A 26,113-nucleotide genomic window follows, 5' to 3' on the forward strand; every position below is an offset into this window, starting at 1 on the left:
GGCCATGGCTCACGGGCCCAGCCGCTCCGCGGCATGTGGGATCCTCCCAGACCGGGGCGCGAACCCGGTTCCCCTGCATCGGCAGGCGGACGCGCAACCACTGCGCCACCAGGGAAGCCCCTGCAGTTTGAGTTTTGACAAATGTACATACCAGGTTAACTGTCACCATGATAAAGATATAGAACATTTTCATTGCCCAGAAATTTCCCTCATGCCCCTTCACCATGAATCCCTGTCCCTTAGCCAGGCAATTACTGATCTGCTTTCTGTCACTATAGGCTAAGTTTCTGTTTTCTAGAATTTTCTTTATGTGGAATTATACAGAGAGTACTCTTCTATCTGCCTTCTTTCACTCAGCGTAACATTTTTGATATTTGCCCATGTCGTAGGAGTTCTTTCCTTTTCAGTGCTGAGTAATAGTCCACTGTATGGATGGACCACAGTTTATCTCTTCACCTCTTGATGCACATTTGTTGTTCCAGCGTTGACTATTATGAATGAAGCTGTTGACTACATTCATGTGCAAGTCTTTGTGTGGACATATGTTTTCATCTCTCATGGTTAAAATACCTAGAAGTAGAATGGTTATATGTCATAAGGTAGGTATATGTTTTATTTTGTAAGAAGCTGCCGGGCTTTTCCAGAGTGGTGATATCCTTTTATGTCTGCACCAGCCGTGCCTAATTCCCCTTCTGCAACCTCGTCGACACTTGGTACTGTCAGTCTTCTTAATTTTACTGTGCCTCAGTTTTAAAGGAAAAACTTTTTTCCCACAGGAATATGAGCCACATCTATGACAGAAAAGTGAATCTGCAAATAGCGAGTTCTTAGTGAAATACGTTTTTATTTATTTTCTAAATGAATTTATTTATTTTATTTATTTTTGGCTGTGTTGGGTCTTCGTTGCTGCGCTCGGGCTTTCTCTAGTTGTGGTGAGCGGGGGATGCTCTTCGTTGCAGTGCGTGGGCTTCTCATTGCGGTGCTTCTATTATTGTGGAGCACAGGCTCTAGGTGCACGGGCTTCAGTAGTTGTGGCATACGGACTCAGTAGCTGTGGCTCGCGGGCTCTAGAGCACAGGCTCAGTAGTTGTGGCACACAGGCTTAGTTGCTTCGTGGCATGTGGGATCTTCCCGGACCAGGGCTCGAACCCGTGTCCCCTGCATTGGCAGGCGGATTCTTAACCACTGTGCCACCAGAGAAGCCTGAAATATGTTTTTAAAAAAAATAAATTTTGTTTATTTATTTATTTATTTTTGGCTGCATTGGGTGTTCATTGCTGTGTGCAGGCTTTCTCTAGTTGTGGCAAGCGGGGGCTACTCTTCATTGCGGTGTGAGGGCTTCTCATTGGGGTGGCTTCTGTTGTTGCGGAGCACGGGCTCTAGGTGCACAGGCTTTCTCTAGTTGTGGCGAGTGGGGGCTAGTCTTTGTTGCGGTGCGAGGGCTTCTCGTTGGAGTGGCTTTTCGTTGCGGAGCACGGGCTCTAGGTGCACAGGCTTCATTAATTGTGGCACACAGGCTCAGTAGTTGTGGCGCACGGGCTTATTTGCTCCACGGCATGTGGGGTCTTCCCGGACCAGGGCTCGAACCTGTGTCCCCTGCACTGGCAGGTGGATTCTTAACCGCTGTGCCGCCAGGGAAGTCCCCTGAAATATGTTTTTAAAAAGAAGTTTAAGTAGAAAAGAGAGGGGGCAAGAAAGACTAGAGAATGCTTCCTTCATGCTGGACACAGGAGACTTATTTGCTGGTCAGGCATGTAGGGATGGGGAGTAAAAGTGGACTTTTCAAAAGGTTGACCTGCCCTGATGAACATCCATGGTTTTGTTTTGCCCTTTTTTTTTTCCCCTTCAAGATTTAACATTTTGGAAGTTGATTTTTCTTTAGTTTGGGAGACCACGTGAAAATTGTGAATTATTTTTCTCTAGGTCAGAATAGGTATCCTTTATTAAAGTTTTCTGTAGAGCTTTAATTCAGTTTTCTTGATTATGTTTAAATGTTACTTTTAAAAATTAAATGTTATATCATGACTATATTAAAAGTTTATATTTAAAAATGAAAATTGTGCCCCTGCTGGTGCATCTCTGGCGATAGTAAAAACAGGAGCATAAGAAACAATGAGTAGTTCAGTTGGAGTTTTGTTGTCAGCCTGCTGACATCTGGGAGTGGAACTATTGCTGTAGAGTAGGGAGAGGTCATCGTTCCTCAGCCCTGGAACTTGTATTTGTTGTAGGCTTTGCTTTTCTTCCTCCTCTACCTGAATTCATTTTTTTCAACAGAACTCGAGCACCTGCTATAAGCCAAGTACTGCATTAACTGCAGGCGATGGAAAGATGAGTTGAACTTGGTGTCTGTTCCTTTTTTAAAACCAGCTTTATGGAGGTGTTATATACGTGCAGTGAATTTCATTCATTTAATGTATATAGTTTGATGAGTTTTGACAAATGTTTCTTTTTTATTGGTGTTCTGCTTTTCCCCTTCCCATCCCTTCCCTTTCCTTCCTAGATTAGCACCAAGGTGATTATAATGGATATGAAAATAGGTGGAATTTTGAACTTCTTTCTACTAGGGCCATCCCACATAACAAGCACTGACTCCCTAATTTATCAGCTCTGTTCCATGTGATAAAAAGTCTGTATACCAAGTTATTGTATAATGAGGGCTGTTTAGTAATAGTTTAGAGCAAAACAAGTTAAAATTTAACTGGCATTGTGTAATGTACAGTAGGCCCTGAAAGTTGGTAAAAGTGGATTTCTGTTAAGTGAATCATGTTTTCTAATTTGGAGAATGCAGTCTGTGCAAACAAGTTTTAGCTTAGACTCTCCACGAGAGCACTTAAAGAAATACATCCAACCTATCAAAAATCCTACTTGGAAAAGTGAGAGAATAGCTTGTGATAGGACTTTAGTAGTCAGAATGAAATACACAAACCACATGAAGCTAAGACTAAACTGTAGTAGGTTGACATTTGAATCCTAAGGAGGGATGCTCTCTGTGGGAGTGGCTTTGTCACAGTTTGTCCATTTGTTCCCTTCTCAGGACTCCTTGGCCCCGAGGAAGTAAGCAGAATCCTGCTGCTACCCAGTCAGTGGAGGAATAAGCCTTTCTCTGCGTCCCTCTTCCTTTGTCTGCTTCTGCCGTTTGGAATGCTCTTTGCAACTTGCAGTCCAGTTGCACTGTGACGAAACTATAATTGCCATGATGTCCCAAACCTTATGTCTGTCTTATTCAAAATTTATTCTCATAATCTAGCACAGTTCGGTGTGGATAGTTGGTGCTCAATCCATACTGTTAAATCAGTAAAGTTTCTGCTGTGCGTTGACTGGACAGTGTCATCTCCAGGTGTTCCCCAGGCCACCCACACCACTTTCCAAAGTTAAGAGCACACAGTGACTGTTCAGTAGATGTCAGCTAGCGTCCTCAAGTACTGGGTCCTGATCAAAAAAAAAAAAAGTTTAGTAAAGAAATCTAAATGTTTTCTTATGCAAGTACTTAGCTGATTTTTTTTTTACTTCATTTATTTAGTTGAAGTAATTTCATGCCATAGAATTCTCCCATTTAAATAGCTGTACATTTTGGTGGTTTTTAGTTTATTCAGAGTTGTGCAACTATCACCAGTCAATTTTAGAACATTTCATCATTCCAGAAAGATTGTACAACAGAAACTAGCGCAGCATTGTGAAGCAATTACACTTCAGCAAAGATGTATTAAAAAAAAAAAAGAAACTTCATATCCATCAGTGGTGACTCCCTAATCCCCTCCCCACCCAGCCTCTGGCAACCACCATCTACTTTCTGTCTCTAGGGATTTGCCTCTTCTGGACATTTCACATGAAGGGAATCATACAACGTGTGGCCCTTTGAGTCTGTCCTCTTTCAGTCAGCATGATATGTTCAGGGGCCAACACCTGGTAGCCATATTAGTCTGAGAGCATTTCCAAACATGTGTTTCTCCTGGTTATATCCAGGAGATCCTTTTGGAGCTGGGAAGAACTTTGGAGGTTGTTTAGTCTGGCATACCCTTATTTTAAAGATGAAATTAAAGTTTTTATCGCTTGGAACAGTTTATTAGTCCTTAGTATTTCCTCCTGTCTCCCGAATTCAGTTTCCTTGGGTTGGGAAGAGAGAAGACTTTGTACTTTTTGTGCTTGGTTCTGTCATTGAACCCTGCGAGGCTTGGCTTTGCGTCTGTTCTTGGGACATTGTCCCAGGGGCTGGGTTCACGGTGGTTCCAGTGATTGCCTTGGAACCTGTACAGTGTGTACAGTGCACACGCAGCAATGTGTTTATTGATCATGCCTTTGTATCCTAATTTTTTTACCTCAAAGCCTGACGTCTTATTTTCCCGAGTCCTTTTGAAGGCAGAGGACATGGATTTGGTGGCAGCCTGTAATTGTGTTTCTGGAGATGGACCTTGGCAAGCTGTGCTCCAGCGCCCCCTAGTGCTGCGTTGTGGTGGTCGTCCTCCGTGTCTCCTGCTTTCTGTAGAAAGCAGAAAGTGCTGTTTCCTGTGACTTCATTAGATCCGTGGAGAACCAACTGTAGGTCATGCGGGCGACTGGCAAATGTCTTTCCTTCTTCTTACCTCCCTTGGGCTGAGACTGTGTCTTTGCTTTCCTTTAGCAGGAACACGGGTATTTCCAGTTCGACCTGCCCCTTCCCCCGGCTGTACAGCCCTAGACCCTCTGGGGCCAGGCTCGGAAGATGAAGACACAACCCAGAGCAGCCATGCCCCTGGGGCTGGGCTGCAGTGAAGTGGCTTGTTTCTACCCTAAATGTGCTGTGGGCGTGCCCCTTTTCCTGATGTGTTTCTTTTCTTTCTTTTTCTTTTTTTTTAATAAATTAATTAGTTTATTTATTTTAGTTTTGGCTGTGTTGGGTCTTCGTTGCTGCACGCCGGTTCTTCTCTAGTTGTGGCCAGTGGGGACTTCTCTTGTTGCGGAGCGCGGGCTCTAGGCGCGCGGGCTTCAGTAGTTCTGGCTCGCGGGCTCTAGAGCGCAGGCTCAGTAGTTGTGGCGCACGGGCTTAGTTGCTCCGTGGCGTGTGGGATCTTCCCGGACCAGGGCTCGAACCCGTGTCCCCTGCATTGGCAGACAGATTCTTAACCACTGCACCACCAGGGAAGTGCCTGTCCTGTGTCTTTAGCTTCCTGTAATCTGGAACTTTTCCACAGCCTTTTGTGACATTGAGTTTTTGGAAGAGCACAGTCCTCCCCCTGCTTTTCATTTTGCCAAACATCTAAAATAAATTGTGATTGAAGATTAGGAAGATTTTGGGGCATGGTGAGAGTTGAACATTTTAATGGCAATTGGCTGCCCTGAATTTCTGTGATAAACTCTTTGGTGTCACAAGACTTGTGATGCTTTAACCTTTACTCAGATATAGTTTTAGTTAAATAATTGTCACTAAAATGCAGGGCAGTGTGATTTACATCCACTCACTGGGGTTTGCAGTTGAATAAATACTTGGCCTTTCTTTGCTTTTGTAGCTTTAACTTTGTAATTTAACTTTTTTTTTTTCTTCCTTATTTAAGGTAAATTTTACTGTACAAGCAGTATTTCTGTTGGCCTTTTTGGAACGGTGTGGTTAAAAAATGCTTCTTCATAGTAATGCTTCCTGTAATTGTTTTTTGAATGGTGCAGATGATTTTGTTTTTTTTTTTTTTTTTTTTTTTTTGGCGGTACAAGGGCCTCTCACTGTTGTGGCCTCTCCCGTTGCGGAGCGCAGGCTCGGGACGCGCAGCGCAGGCTCAGTGGCCACGGCTCACGGGCCCGGCCGCTCTGCGGCATATGGGATCTTCCCGGACCGGGGCACGAACCCGTGTCCCCTGCATCGGCAGGCGGATTCTCAACCACTGCGCCACCAGGGAAGCCCGGTGCAGATGATTTTGATAAGCACTGAAATGATGTCATAGCCTCCAGGTTTATGTGGGGTATTTTATTATATCACTTCCCACAAATGTTTGAGTGGTTACCAAAGAAACATGACTTTCTTTGCCTGTGAAAGAACTATTTACCTTTTTTTCACATGCACTGTGATGGCAGGAAATTGTCTTTTATTCTTAATCTCCCCTTACTTGAGACCTCAGTGACTTGACCTTTGCTGACCTTTGAGAATGAACTCCCCAACTATCAGGCCTTTCTTTATCTGCAGTTACTATGTTTCATTTGAATTCCTGTTTGAGTCTAAGAAATGTGTGTACAGATACATAGGAAAAAGATACATGTAGTTTATCTGCCATGAGCATAATATGGGAAATACTCATGGTACAGGAAATAGAAATCCTAACCAAAACTCTGGGCAGTGAGTACCTTGCAGAGATGCTGATGATACCAGCTTCTTAGCAACCCCCTCTGTTATCTCAGTCGCAAAACTGAAAGGACTGTTTTTTATATTGTTGAAATGTAACTACTTATTTTAAAAAACTCATGCATTTTAAAGATAGAAAATAGGTCCGATTAGGGCAAGAGGATGTGATTCATGTGTGTTTTGTTGGAGTTGTTTATTGATATATGTGGGCTGGTGTTACAGGAATTATATTGGAGTTCAGAGCAGCTCTGGCTAGCAGTTTGTCAGGTGTTAAATGATATTTTAGCGTTGCATATTTGATAGTTGGCAGTTGCTTATGGTATCTTTTTTGGATTAAATGTTTTCATCAAGTCCTAGTCTCTGTTGTCAGGGAGATCTTGAAACTAACATAGGTGCAAACACAACTTTGCAAAATGCATGTATTTGAATAGTTGTACAATGATTTGTTTACGTTGACTCTTTACAGTTAATATTTTGAATAGATAGTTATTTATATGGTTCAGAACTAAGAACTCTGAAAAGATACACGCTAAGAAATCTCACTCCCTGCTCCAGTACCTCCACAGGGATCCACCCCGTCCCTGACTCTGTATAATCAAGGGTTTTACTCCCTTCTTGGTTCCCTCTCCAATATCTATCTCTTTATGCAAACACAAATCAATATTTCTGTTTTCCTCCTTTATTTTTACCTAAAGAATGTTTTCTATTTAACAGTGTCTTGGAGATTTTTTTTTTTTTGCCATGAAAATTTCTTTAAAAAAAAAAAACATCTTTATTGGAGTATAATTGCTTTACAATGGTGTGTTAGTTTCTGCTGTATACAGAGTGATTCAGCTGTATGTATACATATATCCCCATATCCCCTCCCTCTTGTGTCTCCCTCCCTCCCACCCTCCCTGTGTCTGGAGATTTCTGCTGTCTGTACTTGCTCCTTCCTCAGCCCCACTCCCACCCCACCTCCCCAGTGAGTTTGGTGTGTGATGTTTTGTTTTGGCCTCACCACGCGGCATGCGGGATCTTAGTTCCCTGTGACCAGGGGTTGCACCTGTGCCCCCTGCAGTGGAGTCCTCACCCCTGGACTGCTGGGGAATCCGTGCCCTGCCACCCACCCCCCTACCCCGGCCCCACGTGGATTTTGTAATCAGGTTAAAGGTGCATATCCTTGAAGTTGTTAACATGGAATTGTAATGAGAAAGCACATTTAAAATCTATAGCAAAGTTTTTCAAATAATACTTAAGAAATAAAGAATTAAGTAAAAATAGTAAAATGGAAAATAATAGAAAGAGGCTTTCCCTGGAGCCTCCCTAAGCATTCTGACTGTTGACTATGAGGTTGCTCCCAGTGGGCTGGCGCAGGGACTTGACAAGAAGGCTTGCGGGGGGTGGGGGGTGTCATGGTTCTATCCCCCCTCCCCCTCCATTGACAAGATTGTATTAATCTTTTGGAATTTTAATTCTCTTATTGGATTGGCCAGTTTATTTCTCTTTTTTAAAAGACTTTATATGGGAACTCAAATAAAGAAATTTACTTAGAAATGTGATTTAAATGAGCATTTCATTTATTTTTATTTTTCCAAGAGAAAACCAGCCTAGGGACTTCGCTGGTGGCGCAGTGGTTAAGAATCCGCCTGCCAGTGCAGGGGACACGGGTTCGAGCCCTGGTCTGGGAAGATCCCACGTGCCACAGAGCAACTAAGCCCGTGCGCCACAACTGCTGAGCCTGCGCTCTAGAGCCCGCGAGCCACAACTACTGAGCCCACGTGCCACAACTACTGAAGCCCGTGAGCCTAGAGCCCATTCTCTGCAACAAGAGAAGCCACCGCAATGAGAAGCCTGGGAACCTCAACGAAGAATAGCGTGCGCACGGCAACAAAGACCCAAGGCAGCCACAAATAAAAATAAATAAATCAATAAAAAATTTTAAAAAAGCAAGAAACAAAAAAAACCAGCCTAAAGAGAATAACTTTGACCCAGCAATCCCACTACTGGGCATATACCCAGAGAAAAACATAATTCAAAAAGACAACATGCACCCCAGTGTTCATTGCAGCACTGTTTACAATAGCCAGGTCATGCAAGCAACCTAAATGCCCATCGACAGACGAATGGATAGAGAAGATGTGGCTCACCGTGGAATATTACTCAGCCATTAAAAGGAATGAAATTGGGTCATTTGTAGAGAAGTGGGTGGACCTAGAGACTGTCATACAGAGTGAAGTCAGAAAGAGAAAAACAAATATCGTATATTAACGCATATATGTGGAATCTAGAACAACGGTACAGATGAACCGGTTTGCACGGCAGAAATAGAGACACAGATGTAGACAACAAACGTATGGACACCAAGGGGGTAAGCGGGGTGGAGTGAATTGGGAGATTGAGATTGACATATATACACTAATATGTATGAAATTGATAACTAATAAGAACCTGCTGTATAAAAAATAAATAAATTAAATTTTAAAAAAAAGAAGAGGGCTTCCCTGGTGGCGCAGTGGTTGAGAGTCTGCCTGCCGCTGCAGGGGACATGGGTTCGTGCCCCGGTCCGGGAAGACCCCACATGCCGCGGAGCGGCTGGGCCCGTGAGCCATGGCCGCTGAGCCTGCGCGTCCGGAGCCTGTGCTCCGCAACGGGAGAGGCCACAGCAGTGAGAGACCCGCGTACCACACACACACAAAAAGAATAATTTAGCAATCCTATAGAACATTCAGTTCTCATCCTAATGTCTTCCCCACCTTCTGAATTAAAGTAGCCACTCAGAAGGTAGAGTGGATATCTTTTACGTGGACAACATTTCTACTGTTGGTATTAAATAAAAGAACATGAGTCTTCATGTTTGCATTGGGCTTCACACCTACAGTGTCACTCATCTTTTGGTTCCTCTTTGTTACTGCTCATGTATCTCTTGAATACATTTTCTGGAATTCTTAAGCAGCCCACCCCACTCATCCCCAGGGTGTATGAGTGTCAGAGAATTATTTTGCCTTTTGCACTTGAGTAATAAGCTATAGAATAGATTTCTATGAAAACAAAAAATACTTTTTTCTTGGAACTTTCAAGGCATTGCTGTCTTGCTTTGTATTTGTTGATTCTACTTTAAGATCTGTTGAGCTTGTAAATTTAGTAATTTAAATTTAATAATCTTCTGATTTCTGTGAATACTTTATGGTTCTGTAATTGGTCCCCCCTCTTTTTAAAATAAATTTATTTATTTATTTATATTTTTGGCTGTGTTGGGTCTTCGTTGCTGCGCGCGGGCTTTCTCTAGTTGCGGCGAGCAGGGGCTACTCTTCGTTGCGGTGCGCGGGCTTCTCACTGCGGTGGCTTCTCTTGTTGTGGAGCACGGGCTCTAGGTGCACCGGCTTCAGTAGTTGTGGCATGCAGGCTCTGTAGTTGTGGCTTGTGGGCTCTAGAGCACAGGCTCAGTAGTTGTGGTGTGCAGGCATAGTTGTTCCGCAGAATGTGGGATCTTCCTGGACCAGGACTTGAACCTGTGTCCCCTGCATTGGCAGGTGGATTCTTAACCACTGCGCCACTGGGGAAGTCCCCGGTCCCTTTTTTTAAATAAAAAATTTTTTTTAATTTACCTGTATCCAGTCTTAGTTTCAGCATGCAGGATCTTCATTGCGGCATGTGGGATCTAGTTCCCTGACCAGGGATCGACCCTGGGCCGCCTTCATTGGGAGCATGGAGTCTTAACTACTGGACCACCAGGGAGGTCCCTAATACGTCCTTTATTCATGGCAGTCTGCTTATTTTACCTGCTAGAATTTCTTTCAGGAAAAGATGAGAATTTTAAGTTCTTTTCTGTTTCCTATGTTTTGTTTACGCAGTTTCATTTCGCCCTGATTTTAATAATAACTCTCTTTATTGCTGTTGCTTGCTCCCTCACGTGTCCTGTGATGTTTTGTTGTCCATTCACATTCAAGGGCTGAAATCAGTAGTATTTTTGTGGGTGTGTTCCCTTGGCAGGTAGGAAGTTTACTATTTCTCTAACAGGCTTGCCCTGTGAATATTTCCATTCCCCCTAAAACTTCCCGTGTGCCTTTTTGTAATCATCTCTTCCCCAGACCTTGACAACCACAGGTCTGTTTTCTGTCCTTAGAGTTTAAACCTAGAATGTTATATAAATTCAGTCATGTAGCTTGTGGCCTTTTAAGTCTAATTCTTCACTTAGCATGATGCTTTTGAGAGTCATTGAGTAGTAGTTCATCATGTAGATGTATCACATCCACCTCTTGATAGACATTTGGGTTCTTTTCAGTTTTTGGTAGTTATGAATAGAGCTGCTGTAAACTTCAGCATACAGGGTTTTGTTTTGTTTTGTTTTGTTTGTGGACATTGGTGTTCATTTCTCTTTGGTAAGTACTTAAGAGTGGGCTTCCTGGGTTGTATGGTAAGTAACTTTATAAGAAAGTGCCAAACTCTTTTCCTGAGTGGCTGTATCATTCCGCATCCCTAGTTGCTTCACATCCTTGCTAGCAGTTGGTATTGTCTGGAATATTTTCTCCCATTGTATCGCTCATCTTTTTATTTTCTTCTGAGTAAATTTTAAGGTTTATATCTAGACTTAAAGATCTCTCTGCTGTGGGACTATAAAGGAATGCCAGGCAGCAGTGTCATTTCTTCCCCCACCCCACCTTTCTTTCTTCTCATTTAAAGATAACTTTCCCTTCCATTGCTTTGTGTTGTGCTGGAGTGAAATTAAAATAAGCTTTTCCCCAGTTTTGGTGATAAGTCTAATTTAGCTCACAATGACAGTATTTCAGAAGAAGACTGTTTCTAAGTTGTTTTTGGGACTCTGCATTTTCACCATTACTGTCAGTGCACAATTTCTTTGTGGACTTTTGCAAGTATATGTAAATATTATGTCAAGATGTTTTTGTTTTTAATATATATTCACGGTCTTGGTAGCTACTGTGAAAGAGCCCTCCAAAAAAATGTTTTCCCTAGAAATACTGGTGCATTCCTTTTTAAAAAAAATAAATTTATTTATTTAATTTATTTATTTGGCTGCGTTGGGTCTTCGTTGCTCTGCACGGGCTTTCTCTAGTTGCGGCGAGCGGGGGCTACTCTTCGTTGCAGTGCGCAGGCTTCTCATTGCGGTGGCTTTTCTTGTTGCGGAGCACGGGCTCTAGGTGCACAGGCTTCGTAGTTGTGGCGCACGGGCTTAGTTGCTCTGAGGCATGTGGCATCTTCCCGGACCAGGGATTGAACCCCTGGTCCTCTGCATTGGCAGGCAGATTCTTAACCACTGCACCACCAGGGAAGTCCCTACTGGTGCATTCTTACCAACAGATTTTGAGACTTAGTTTCCATTTACTCAGTTACAGTAATAATGGTTATTATCTCTTTATATATGTTTAGATACTGTAAATTTCCCCACAAATTGTTAGACCGCAGTTCTGTTAGAGTAGAGGAACCACAACTCTGCTTTTGCCATTTTTATATCTAATACCGATTGTTGTGCATGACACTTAATAGGCTCTAAATAATTACTGATGAAGTGAGTGATTCTCTGTTGTAGAAATCAGGTCGTACTGATTCTTATCAATGACTTGTTTCTTGAAGCTTCAGGGAGAATATGAACTGCCTGGCACTCGTCAGACTTACTTCCGTGCGGGTTAACCAGTTTTTCAGAAAGTAACGTTCAGAATTCTATGGAGTGAGAGTTCACAGCGAGGTTTGTGTCTGTCGAACAGTATGTTTATCTGTGTATCACGTTCCAGTGTACTTTTAAGGTAAAAAAATGACACATATCTTTTTAAAGTTCATCCATCAGAGTCATTAACATTTCCCTTTTTTGGGTTTCCCTGTCTTCCCGTTGGAACCACGTTTTCTGCTTTTCTTTAGTATGTGTGGTAGGGAAAGCTGAAATGGAGGTAGTGACGTGACTCAGCTGAAAGGTAAATGGAACAACTAGAAATGTTTGTGAACCAAAAAAATTCTCCTGCAAGCAGGAGTCTACTTGCAGGTTTGGTGTACAGAGTTGACCTGTTTCAAAGTGTTGCCGAGCTTGGTCCTAAGCCCCGGCTGAGGCCACCTGTCTCTGCCAGGGAGGTTCTTTTTCTGATCGGATTTGTGCAGCCAGTAACAAAACCGATGCTGAGACTGGAACGGCACAAGCTTTATTCAATGGCCCGAGAATGGAGAAGCACGAACCTAGTTCCAAATCAACTTCTCGACCCAATTTGGGCCGAGATACCAAATACATAGGAGGGTCAAGGTAAAAGAGAGGGGTTTGGGAAGAGTGGGAGGAATGTTCCTGACTTATTGGAGAACAGGGGTGTGGTTTGGGCCTGGGACTGTTGCAGTTCTCCTTTTCAGTCCTTGTATGGGCTTTCTCAGTTGTTGTCATGGCAGTCCTCGACTGTCTTGGTGCCGGTGGGTGGGTCATTTAGCATATGCTAACGTATTACAATGAGAATGTAATGAGACTCAACTTCCGCTGGAAGTCACATCTTCCACTATCTTGGGCCTTGTTGGTTCCAACCAGTTGTTTTTTCCTCTTTGCAGTTTCCTCCTGAAATTTAGATAAGAATAAGGTTTCTATTTGAGGGAGGGGCAGGGACATGATTCTGCGGCAACAGCCTTGGTAACAAAAGTAAGCTCTATTAACCTTAGGCTGTTCTTTGACAATTTATGGAAAACTCTAAGTATTTTCTTATTTGTAATTGGAAAACACTCCATCTAGAAATCTGTTTGCAGATCCTTCATTTGTTTAATGGAGAAAGGATCTCGAGGGTTCTGGCCCAATTATTCATAGAATTGAGATATAACACTTTTTTCCTGAAACTGTATGATTTGTATATTTTATGTGATCAGTAATTCTCTTTTTTTCAGTATATTTTTGGAGATTTTAGCCCTGATGAATTCAATCAGTTCTTTGTGACTCCTCGCTCTTCAGTTGAGGTAAGACACAACTTTGTTTTATGGAGTACGTGCATAGATTTAATTGACGGTGATGTTTTAGTTCTTGTTTTTTAATTTATGCCTTTTGATTAAGAGTTCCAGTGTCCAGAAGAGTGTAGAGACTAACATGAGAAATGACTGAACCCACCAATCAGATTTGACTACTGTTAACATTTTGCTATATTTATAAATAGCAAAGCATTACAGAGACAGTGGAAGCCCCCATTATATCCTCTCATTCTTCTTCTCCAGGAATGCTGACTCTGCTGAAATTGCTCAACATTGTTTCCTGACTATGGTTTTTGCCTTGTACTACATACATATGTATTGATAGATAGTACGGTGTATTGTTTTTGTGGTTAAAAATGTCACATAAGTGGTTTCATACTGTATTCATCACTTGGTAGTTTGCTTATTTTAAGTTAAATATTCTTTAGATTTATCTGTACATTTTGTTCTTGGTCTTTGATTTTAATTGTTAAATTGTTTTGTTTGTTTGTTTGTTGTTCTTTTGGCCGCGCCCTGCGTGGTTTGTGGGATCTTACTTCCCTGACCAGAGGATGATCCTGGGCCCACGGCAGTGAAAGCACCGAGTCCTAACCACTGGACCGCCAGGGAATTCCCCGTTAGTTGTTAACTATTGAACGTACCTTTTCCCCTGTTGAGGACTATTTAAGTCTTCAGTTCTTCCACTATTACAAACATGTGGCAGTAAACATATTTTGTCATGTCTCCTCATGCTGCTCTGTGGGTTTCTCCAGGAAATATTCCTAGGAATGGAGCTGCGAGGCTCTGCAAGGAATAAGAATCTTTAGTTTTATTAGAGACTGTGCGTCTGCCTTCTAAGTGGTTTTAACGGTCTCCCTTCCCATCAGCAGTGCATGAGGGTTTTTAGATCTCATTTTTTAAAACAATTCTTCTTTTTTCTTTGGAGCTGCTTTGGCTCTTTGTTGCCATGCACGGACTTCTCATTGAGGTGGCTTCTCTTGTTGCGGAGCATGGGCTCCAGGCACGCGGGCTTCAGTAGTTGTGGCTCACGGGCTCAGTAGTTGTGGCTCGCAGTCTCTACAGCGCAGGCTCAGTAGTTGTGGTGCACGGGCTTAGTTGCTCCGTAGCATGTGGGATCTTCCCGGACCCGGGATTGAACTCGTGTCCCCTTGCATCGGCAGGTGGATTCTTAACCACTGTGCCACCAGGGAAGTCCCTAAAAAAATTCTTGCTAATTGTCAGCATAGTCATAGTTAAAAATTTTGTTAATCTGATGGATAATAAATGGATTTTCATTATTTTAATTTGCATTTTCGAGATTACAAACAGTTGAGCACCATTACCTTACTCATACGTCTGTTGGCAGTATGGATTTCTACTCTTCTGTTAATTACCTGGTCTATATCCCTTGTCCATATTTTTATCAAATGGCTTGTCTTTTTTTAAATTGATTTATAGGATTAATAATCTTTGGGAGTACATTTTTAAGTTTTAATGTTAAATGTATTGATTTTTTTCCTCATGGTTTGTGGATTTTGGGTTTTTTAAAAAATATCTTTAAGAAATTCTTCCTTTCCTTGAGGTAATAAAGACATTTAAAAAGTTTTAAAGTTTTTGTTTTCAGTTTAGTATGTAATGAAACTGAGATTGTGGTGTTGATCGTGTGTGTGTGTGTGTGTGTGTGTGTGTGTGTGTGTGTGTGTGTGTGTGTATGTATCTGGGATGTTAACCCCCCCGCCCCCACAAGGCAATAGCACGTTGTCCCAGCACCATTCACCCTTTGCTGGGGTGCCACAGTCAGGCCATACATCTCCACATGGGCTCAGTGGGTTCTGGTTCCCCTGTTTTAATTGCAGCAGCTTTATAATCAGGCTTATGATAGGTCAGGCACCCTTTTATACTTACAGGTATTTTGTCTCGTACTCATCCATAACTCTTCTCCAGGAATTTATGATCAGCACTTGAGGTTCCATGAAAAATCGTATTGAAATTTCATTTGGAATTGTGTTTAAAATTATGCATTAATTTGTAGGAGAGTTAACATCTCTATGATAGTTTCCTGAACAGGATTGTGCTATATCTCCATCCAAGTCCTCTTTTATGTCCAGTCTTCATGTGATTGATGGTTACTGTTTTAGTTTAATAAAAACTTATCTGGAACATTTTTTCAGATTGATGTTTTAAATATGAAGACTGTTGAAATTGCATTGAAAAGGAGAAAAGGGAGAAGTAAGTTTATATATTAAGTAAAATCTTAGTTAACTTTTAATGAAATCTAACTCGCCTTTTAGACTCCTTAATTTTGGATATTTGCATGCATATTAGATATTCATGTATGGAGTTCTTTTGTTTGTTAAAATGGGACAGGAGAAGTTAAGTGCTTAAAATAGGGTTAGGGTCTGGGTGGGCCACCTACATGTGACCTTGGCAAGTCCTTGGCTCTTCACCTTGGCTTCTTGAATTCTAAAATTTTTTAGGATTGTGGAAGTGGATTAAATGAGAACATATTGAAAGCATTATGTAGGCTATGCAGATATAAGAAAGATTTATTACTTGTTTTCTTCACTTTAGGAAAAAGAAAGATATCAGAGAAGATAAAGCTTATATCAGGTTTTATTTTAGAAAATGAACAAATTCAGCTCAATGCTATCTCTGTCTCTTGTGTTTGTTGATGTTAGCAGTTATGATTTTAAGAAATCTAAGGGGGCTTCCCTGGTGGCGCAGTGGTTAAGAATCCGCCTGCCAGTGCAGGGGACACGGGTTCGAGCCCTGGCCCGGGAAGATCCCACATGCCGCAGAGCAGCTAAGCCCGTGCGCCACAACTACTGAGCCTGCGTGCCACAGCTCCTGAAGCCCACATGCCTAGAGCCCGTGCTCCTCAACAATAGAAGCCACCGCAATGAGAAGCCTGTGCACCGCACTGAAGAATAGCCAAAGAAGTGCACAGCAATGAAGAACCAAAGCAGCCCAAAATAAATAAAGTAAATAAATTTCTAAAAAAAAAATAAAATAAATAGAATGGTTAATTGTATATCCTAAATTAAAAAAAAAAAACAAATTCAGCTCAATGCTATCTCTGTCTCTTGTGTTTGTTGATGTTAGCAGTTATGATTTTAAGAAATCTAAGGGGGCTTCCCTGGTGGCGCAGTGGTTAAGAATCCGCCTGCCAGTGCAGGGGACACGGGTTCGAGCCCTGGCCCGGGAAGATCCCACATGCCGCAGAGCAGCTAAGCCCGTGCGCCACAACTACTGAGCCTGCGTGCCACAGCTCCTGAAGCCCACATGCCTAGAGCCCGTGCTCCTCAACAATAGAAGCCACCGCAATGAGAAGCCTGTGCACCGCACTGAAGAATAGCCAAAGAAGTGCACAGCAATGAAGAACCAAAGCAGCCCAAAATAAATAAAGTAAATAAATTTCTAAAAAAAAAATAAAATAAATAGAATGGTTAATTGTATATCCTAAATTTAAAAAAAAAAAAGAAATCTAAGGATATGAGCTGGGAAATAGTGAAAGCTAGATTATATATTGTATTTCCTCAGGCAAAATGTATCTATGCATTTTAGAATTCTGTGGAGTAAGGATTGAAGTTTAGTCTTTAATGATTTAAAAAACAGTTAATTAGGACAAACATAATCAAATCCTATATTCCCCAAGTGTTAGTGTTAATTGAGGTTGTACTCTGTGTACTATACTAATGATTCAGGTTTTAAACAATTTCTGTCTTGACTCACGCTAAAATATGGTGGTACTTGCTGGGAACACCACAGTCTAACTGTAACTGTGCTCTTTGTGATTCAGAGTTTAAAAAAACAGTAAAAGCCCAGTTCTGTACCTTATAGCTTGTCTCAAGTGAGTGCGTGCGTGCGTGTGTGTGTGTGAGTTTGTGAGTGCCTGTTTGCGAGTAAGTGTCAATAAAAACTTGGGCTTTCCTGTGGTACGAAAATGGAGAATGTACCATATGTGAAGTCTAAAGAGCTGGGTTCCTTTCTCTCTTTGCTACTTAAACAGGCTTGATGGTCTTGGGCAGTTTCCTCCATCTCATTGTGCCTATTTTTTTTTGGCTCAGCGGCCACGGCTCACGGGCCCAGCCGCTCCGCGGCACGTGGGATCTTCACGGACCGGGGCACGAACCCGTGTCCCCTGCATCGGCAGGCGGACTCTCAACCACTGCGCCACCAGGGAAGCCCTGTGCCTTTTTTAAAAACTGTAAATTTGGAAAGTGGAGGATGCTTATTTACCTCACAGAAATGTTGGGAAGCCATTAATGTACTGTGTAGTATTTCGTGTGTACCAAGTGTTAGTAGATATGGAGGATTTTGATAGTAAAGTTACATCAGACTTTAAAAAAAAGTATTTATTTATTTATTTGGCTGTGCCGAGTCTTAGTTGCAACACGTGGGATCTTCAGTTGTGGCACGCGGGATCTTTAGTGGTGTCATGCGCACTCTTAGTCGTGGTATGTGGGATCTAGTTCCCTGACCAGGGATCGAACCCAGGCCCCCTGCATTGGGAACATGGAGTCTTATTCACTGTGCCACCAGGGAAGTCCCCAGACTTTTTATTAGCGGAAGCTATAGTTGTGTGTCATCAGTGTTTGGGGGGAGGTATGACAAGTGTTGTCTATCAAAATCACACATGGTCCAGTAACCTGCAAAAGAGAAACACAGGCTAATTAACATGATTAGGCTGAGTTATCTTTCTCACTGTATCATTATTATAACACAGGGGGTTGGGTTATAATAGTAATATCATCACATGGGACATGGACTGCTTAATGGGGGTGGTGTGTGGTTGCATTGGTGGGTGAGGAATGGTTATCTCATTCCACTGCATAATCATTTGTTTGACCTTTCATCTCAAAGGTGAAATAATTGCACCTCATACCTTCACAGTTCCTTCCATGTGGCCATGGCATAAATTAGAACCCTGTGGTATATTTTTTTGGCTATTAGGAACTTTAAAGTATTTTGTCTCTGCTTGGGACCAAGGACTAAGAAACCAAATTTGAGAAATACAGGGTGTTAAAATGTAAAAGTAGTCTAACTTTCTACAAAAGCATCATACCTCTCAACTGAGAGTTTTGATATCTTTTCTAAAGCTGTCTTCCAGTTGATAAGCCAGGGCAATTTAAAAATGAATTTCTCCAACTGGAAAAAATATACAGTATACTTACTGAATAAGTGTATTTTGAGCTCCAGTCATAATCCTGTTATCTTGGTGTTCAAAAATAAGGAGAGAATGCTTATTGTTCTTGAAACTTTCCAGAAACTCAACATTGGGCAACTCGTACACCTCAACCAGCCGTGGAATGAACAAGCCCAGGATAGCATAGTCCAAGCTGTAGAGGTGTGTGCATGTGTGGGTATGTATAGTGATGCAGAGTTAAGACAGTTATTCTCAGTGGTTTGGTGTCTTATTGGGATTTCAGAGGGGAGATTCAAGGTTCATGAGGGTCTTTTAGAGAGAGCACAATAAATAGTGGCAGCACCAAAAAGATTTTAAAATATTACCTTCTTATTGAAGGGCCCAAGTATTGACCTCACAGTATGGTAGCACTATTTTCAGACTGAGTCAATTTTCTTTTGTATCTAATTTAACTAGATTTCCAGTTTTTACACTGCTCAGTTTGCATTTGTGTGTGAGATTTTACATTTTTCCTGTGCTTTTAAAATTCTCTATTCTTATAAGTAGCTATGAAAACTTTGAACACGTCTTACACTTTTATTCTGCTGTATGTTTATTATATCCACTTACCACAGACTAAGGGGCATTTTACAAGTGACAGAGGTTCATTGAATTAAAGGCGCCATGTATGAGGCTATAGAGTAAAAATAAAACACACATTTTTTCTGTGCCTGAACTCACTCCAACATTCAGTAATTCCCACAATTTTGCACTTACCAGATTAGTAAATCAAAATAAGTGTTTTAAACACACTAACAGAAAATGGTAGTATTGCACTGGAGTGTGCCAGGTGCTCTGTTTGCAGGTCCTGCCTCTACCACTCCCTAGATTTTGTGGAAGTGCAGTGTGATTTTAAAAAACAAAGTAAAATACTTTGAGCACCTTACAACTGTGTAATTTCATCACCAGGGGGCACCCTAGTATCACCGATGGAAACAAAAAGGCAGTTCTGTGTATGGGCGTTTGCTACACCACCCTGATTTGTAGCTTCCCCACACGCACCTTTCTGCTCCGTGTGTCCATTACCAGAGGTGAATGCTGGGCTACCGGGTGTGAGCGTTTGGATGTTGTGTGGAATGGTCTTGCGCTGCAGGTGCCAGGCCAAGGGCAGCCCACCTGGGCTTTGCCGTGATGAATGCTGGGGTGCCCCCGTGTGGTGGAAACTTGTGCTGCTCTCACGTCCAGAAAGCGGTCAGTTCCTTTGAAATCTGCCTTTGTTTTCTTAGCTTCTTATTTGTCATTAATTCTCCCAGGCGAGAACTTTTATCTCTGTGGTTGTTGAATTGACTTAGTAAGTTGATTGCAGAAAGCAGCTCAGGAAGCCGCTTGAGTAGTTCCCAGACAGTCGTGGGCTTGAGAATCTCATGGGTGCCTCTGAACATCGCAGACTCTGGCACCCCATCCAGGCCCCCAAGGCCATTGTACTGTGTGTGCTGCAGTGTGCAGACTTCGAGAAGTTCTGTGTTAGGATCTATTGATAATTGTTTTGTTCTTTTGTTCCGCTTTCAGGTAGCGATTATATGTCCACTTACCTTACCCCTTCCCATCCTAAACTTTCTCATCTCAAACATATCCATTTGAAACATTTCTAACTATTTGTCATTAATTCTCCCAGGCGAGAACTTTTATCTCTGTGGTTGTTGAATTGACTTAGTAAGTTGATTGCAGAAAGCAGCTGAGGAAGCCGCTTGAGTAGTTCCCAGACAGTCGTGGGCTTGAGAATCTCATGGGTTCCTCTGAACATCGCAGACTCTGGCACCCCATCCAGGCCCCCAAGGCCATTGTACTGTGTGTGCTGCAGTGTGCAGACTTCGAGAAGTTCTGTGTTAGGATGTATTGATAATTGTTTTGTTCTTTTGTTCCGCTTTCAGGTAGCGATTATATGTCCACTTACCTTACCCCTTCCCATCCTAAACTTTCTCATCTCAAACATATCCATTTGAAACATTTCTAACTCCTCTAAGTATTATGGAATAGCTAGGAAGGAAAATTTTGGTATATTCATGATACCTTCCTGCATTTACAAAGAGCTCAGACACCTGCTATTTTGCTTTCTCTCTTCCAAACAAGGAATGTGATCACTGGCCCTTAATTCAGTTATCTAAGGCACCCTGTTAAAAAGGGAGCCACGATTCCCAGACTTTTCCTTCTCAGGGGCTTTGTCCACTCTCTGCCCCTGGGCCTGGTTCCTGCATCTGGCTGAGTGGACATGTAGTGATGGTGAACGTCAAGCGCAGATGGTCGCGAGGACTCTTTACTAGCGGATGGAGAAAGACAAGCACTGTTGTATTGGGGGGCAGTCTGCAACTCCTGTGAGATGAAGGGTGTGTCATGAGCCTTTTATTGTAGTGGATTGACATGTCCATTGGAGCCCATTTTTATTTTTTGCCTTCATTTTTGGATCTGTTTATTAACAATAAATGTTTGAAAGCATTCCAATGGTGTTTTAAAATGAAGATGTTTAACCTTACTGTCTCTCCGTCTGTGTTATTTTGTTCAAATGTCACGAGAAGTTGCATGGATAAAGTGTTTTAATGAAGGTTGCTTTAATGAAATTGCATGTTTTGCGTTTTAACAATTTGTTGAATTAAAATTTGTTTTCCGATTCCCTGTGCAGCTTCCTCCGTACGGTGGAGCAGTTCTTTGTGGCGCACAGGCCGCTGGTGAGCTACCCGATGGTAAGCTTGTGCTCTCCTTCATTCCCTGACGTGTGTGCTGGGTGGGCAGGCTTCCTGGAAGTGGTGTTCTGTTGGTCCATACCTTTTGGATAAGCATTCCCTTATTGCTTGATGTTTTTGCTGTAAGCTATAGCAGATTTAATCACCGAACCACTTTGACGAATGAATTAAAGTTTTTTCTGTGCTTCAGAGTGCCAGACATGCAAAGGTGAGTTAAGGAAATAGTTGCTCATTTCTGTTTTTTCCTAACAGTCCTCAGTGACACAGATATATATTCCTTCATAGCCAAAGCTCTTTGTAAAGGTTCTGAAGTGAGCTCTCTCTCTGGATGCGCTGGCTGCTGGGTCCAGAGCTGGCGATTCTCTGAGCACGTGCTTTCTGCCTGGTTCAGTGGCAGCTCGGGTCTGTTGTCTTGCAGTTTGTGTTTATGTTCCCGTCTGTCACCAAGGCTCTTGGGAATTCAGGTGACCGCTTCACCTCTTGGCCTGTTATTATTGATTGATTGATGGCCTCTGTCGCAGACCCTGAGCTGATCAGTAGAGATGGCGGTTGTTGAGATGCAGCCCTTCCGTATTCTTCAAGTGCCCAGTGTTACTGACAGCAGGGGCCTTGCACATGTCAAACCCGTTGTAGACCATTTTTCAGTTTGCATTGTGTTAAAGGTCCTCGCTGGCCTTGGAGAAGCTAAAAGCCTAACCTTTTCTTTGAGAGCAGGGATTTGGTTCCCTGTTTGTTTAGCCTTGTCTGACCTGTGAAAGGGTTTTATTATAGTTCAGATTTAAATATAAACCCTGAAAAGACTATGTAAACTTTCTGTCTATAGTAAAATGAAAAAGTGATTACATCTAAAGTTATTAGCAACTATGTAAGGAACGTAAGGGAGAGAACAGTTCCAATGATGGCTTAGGACGACAATAAACTCAGCGATGCTACAGGGACCCACGTGCCCTTGCAGGGCCGCCCAGCCTCCAGAGTGGCTTTGTTATCTGTGGGTTGAGGTTCTCCCTATCTTCGTGTACTTGGCGCATAGGAGGTGAGCCTCAGGTGTTTACTCAGTGCTTAACAGATGTCTCTTTATTTTCCCTGTCATGCTAGTCCTTCCGTCCTGGTCCAGGTAGTGGCCTCACCATCCTCCCAGTCGCTTAGGCTGGAGATGGAGGCTGCACCTCCTCCTCCTCCCCTCATCCGACCCCCCAGTGTTCCAATGTCACTTGCCTCTAATCCATTTCCTTCTTCTCTCGCCACATCCCTCCTCCTAGGCTGGCATCCCTGCTCAGTTACACTTCTTGGCTCTTTTTTTTAAAAATTATTTTTGGCTGCGTTGGGTCTTTGTTGCTCCGATAGTAGAGGGAGAGTTTGTTGGAGGGTCTGGTCTGTAAAGAATGTTGAATCTCAGAATAAGCCTTGGTCCTACGGATGGTGGTAGGAATACAAAATTGCCATTACACGTCTCCCATTACCTTCTTTACCCCACTGACCGGCTTTTCTTTTCTTTTTTAAAATTATTTTCTTTTTTTTTTAAAGTTATTTATTTTATTTTTGGCTGCGTTGGGTCTTTGTTGCTCCGCGTGGGCTTTCTCTAGTTGCAGCGAGTGGGGCTACTCTTCATTGCCGTGTGCGGGCTTCTTGTTATGGTGGCTTCTCTTGTTGCGGGGCATGGGCTCTAGGTGCACGGGCTCCAGTATTTGTGGCGTGTGGGCTCAGTAGTTGTGGCTCACGAGCTCTAGAGCGCAGGCTCAGTAGTTGTGGCACACGGGCTTAGTTGCTCCACGGCATATAGGATCTTCCCAGACCAGGGCTCGAACCCGTGTCCCCTGCATTGGCAGGTGGATTCTTTTTTTTTTTTTAACATCTTTATTGGAGTATAACTGTTTTACAATGGTGTGTTAGTTTCTGCTTTACAACAAAGTGAATCAGTTATACATATACATATGTTCCCATAAAAAGCAGTATTTTTTTTTTTTTTTTTTTTTTTTGTGGTACGCGGGCCTCTCACTGCTGTGGCCTCTCCCGTTGCGGAGCACAGGCTCCGGGCGCGCAGGCTCAGCGGCCACGGCTTACAGGCCCAGCTGCTCCGCGGCATGTGGGATCTTCCCGGACCGGGGCACGAACCCGCGTCCCCCGCGTCGGCAGCTGGATTCTTAACCACCGCCACCAGGGAAGCCCCTTCTTGGCTCTTTTTCTCCATTCTCTCCTCTCTCTTCTCAAGTCCATCTTTTAATCCTCCAAAAACACTGCTGCTCACACTGTTAGTGACAGGCCAGCTTAAAGGCCCCTTTTCTCCAAGGCCTTTTCTGCTCTGTTTCCGTTACTTTTGTTTCTCCTGCAGTGCTCGCTCACTCTGCCTCCGTCTTTAGGCTGAGGTCAGCTGTGGGTGGCAGAGAGCACAGCTCATCCGTTTCTGTGTTTAGCAGCTGCACAGTGTAGTGTCTGCTGTGCTGTAGGCCCTCAGGATGGTTTTGGATGAACAGTAGAGGGATTTGTTCTGCTGCCCACCGTAGCCGGCGACACACGCTCTTGGTGGGGGCTCCTGCACGGCGTGCCTTTTATGCTGCTGCCCTTTTAAGTCAGTTCCCAAAGCGGGAAATAGCCCCTACTTCTCACCACCCACCCCATCCAATTATCCTGTCGATTCCACTGACCTGTCTCTAGCTTCTGATCGAAGTAGATCTCTTTTCCCTGTGTCAGGAAGCATTCTTCTTGTAAAGCTGTTGAGGCCTCATCTTACCCACCCTCTGCATTGTCATCTGCCGTCTTCAATGTTTGTCTCCCTCGTAGATGTAACTCCTTGAGGCACAGACCTTGCCTCACCTTTGTACCCCACCCCCCTCCCCTGTAATAAGCGCTTTGCACATAGCTAGGTGCTCCGTGATTGTTGAATTGACTCACTAAGAGTTGGTCGGAGAAATCAGCCGAGGAAGCCACTTAAGCAGTAGCTCTCAGACAGACCTGGGCATGAGAATCTCCTGGGGGCCTCTGAGCATTGCAGAGTCAGGGACCCCACCCGGGCACCCCAGGCCACCGTACCGTGTGTGCTATAGTGCGCAGACTTTGAGAAGTGCTGTGTTAGGATGTAATTGTTTTATTTGAGCTGGTTTCCCTTCCCTCAGCAAATCCACTGCCTGCATGACCCGAGTGCGCAGGAGCTTCCAGGCCTTCCACCACTCTTCTGGCCTGACAGGTTGGGCCTTGTCCTGACTTCTCTGCCCTGGAGTGCAGTGCACATGTGTGTCCACGACCAGTGTTCCTGAATAAGAAAAGGAACTGTTCTGGGTGGGAATCGGACTTCCAGGGATTTGATCAGATACTTTGTTGGGTAAATGTTTTGATGACAACTGTAGCATATTGAAATGGTTCCGTTAATGTCACATCACGTTCTAGAATGTTGTATGATAACAATAAGATTAAGAATTGAGACGTGGAAGGCACTGTGTCTCTCGGAAATAATCAAAATCCGGCACGCACTGCATGATGCAGCACATACTAATTTTTAGCGTGATTCACAAGGTACGTCACGGTCTCCGCAGGGCAGCCTCCTCGTGCAGAGTGTCCTTCACTTCTCCAGGTGCACCCGGTTCAGTCCGCTTAGCAGCACGGTGCCCTCGAAACCTCACAGGATGGGGGACACCTGGAAGCAGACTGGACAGTTCGCTTTTAGGTATAAGAATAGAGAAATAATTTCTCTGTGGTGATTGTTTTCAAAATAAGGAAACAACAGACCAGCTCTCAGGGGCCAGAGGATTCAAATTGTCGTATGGGTGGCTTTATAGTAAAGCCTGCTGTTAGGCATAACCATCGTGAGTATTCTTTTTTCAGGAACTTTTTGTCTGTCAGGCTGTTGTATTCCCCCCACCCCCAGGGCGTGTGATATCAAAACAGATGGAGAATTAGGAAACTGTTTAGGGCCCTGGCCCCTCTGTGGGGCTGTTTTTTCTTCTCTAAAAAGACTTCCAAAGTAAAACATATTCAGTTTTGTTAATAGAATATGATTATTTTGGTATGGTGATTTTTTTTTTGTTTCCTTGAAATACATACCTTGGAAAAAAAGTGGGGCTCTTGTGCTAGACTTGGAGCAATCTTCAGTTATGCACGAAAAATGAGTTAAAAAGCACGTGTCCTTTCCCTGACTTCCCGGTGTGTAAACTGCTTCATCAGGTACAGGCTGACATTGGTGCTCAGTGTCCACTGAAAGGCTCACTTGATTCTAGAGCTCCACCTAATTTCTGAGATGTTACCTATGGAGAAATGTCCATGTCAGAATGGATAGCGTATGTAGGTGGTTGTCAGTGGGGAAAAAGTAATTGAAGGATTGCAAGGAGATTTTTTTTTTTTTTTTTTTTTTTTTTTTTTGCGGTACGCGGGCCTCTCACTGCCGTGGCCTCTCCCGTTGCGGAGCACAGGCTCCGGACGCGCAGGCTCAGCGGCCATGGCTCACGGGCCCAGCCGCCCCGCGGCATGTGGGATCCTCCCAGACCGGGGCGCGAACCCGGTTCCCCTGCATCGGCAGGCGGACGCGCAACCACTGCGCCACCAGGGAAGCCCACAAGGAGATTTTTAAAGGTTTGCAGTCCTAACTTTATCTTTTTGGGATTTTTGGAAGTACCTTCATTACCCATGGAGTTAATCCAGTATGAATTAATTTAGTAGAATTCACATGCACTCATGTAAGGCCATTTTGGGGCTTCAGTTAAGGTTGTCAGTAGAGAGGATCCGGGAGATGGATAATTTGAAAGAGTGCTTTTGTGTAATTCATATTTTGGGATTACTAAATTACACGAATTAGAGAAGCCATATATATAGATGGCCTTGATCTTAAATCCTTGTGTTAGTCTCCTTGGTTTTTTAAAATTAAGTTTTCCAAGATACATATGCCCTTGTCTCAGGCTTATGGAGTTAGCTGATGAAGTCAGATATCATTACTGAGGGATGTGTTTAGATAGGCAGAATAGCATTTGTTTTCTTTTTTTTTTTTTTTTTTTTTTTTAATTTTTTTATTATTTTTTTTTTTTTTGGGGTACGCGGGGCTCTCCACTGTTGTGGCCCCTC

General features: G+C 43.1%; 1 protein-coding gene across 1 annotated transcript in view; it reads left to right on the plus strand.

Moving 5' to 3' along the window:
• The window catches only part of USP10 (ubiquitin specific peptidase 10), a 73,198-nt gene that overhangs the window by 19,729 nt on the left and 27,356 nt on the right, over window positions 1–26,113 (plus strand). Inside the window, exons 2-3 of the mRNA XM_024124858.1 lie at window positions 13,148–13,216; window positions 21,007–21,067. Coding sequence (XP_023980626.1) covers window positions 13,148–13,216; window positions 21,007–21,067 — 130 coding nt within the window. The remainder of the gene's footprint in view (window positions 1–13,147; window positions 13,217–21,006; window positions 21,068–26,113) is intronic.

The sequence above is a fragment of the Physeter macrocephalus genome, chromosome 17, assembly GCF_002837175.3.
Source record: "Physeter macrocephalus isolate SW-GA chromosome 17, ASM283717v5, whole genome shotgun sequence".
Classification (NCBI taxonomy): domain Eukaryota; kingdom Metazoa; phylum Chordata; class Mammalia; order Artiodactyla; family Physeteridae; genus Physeter; species Physeter macrocephalus.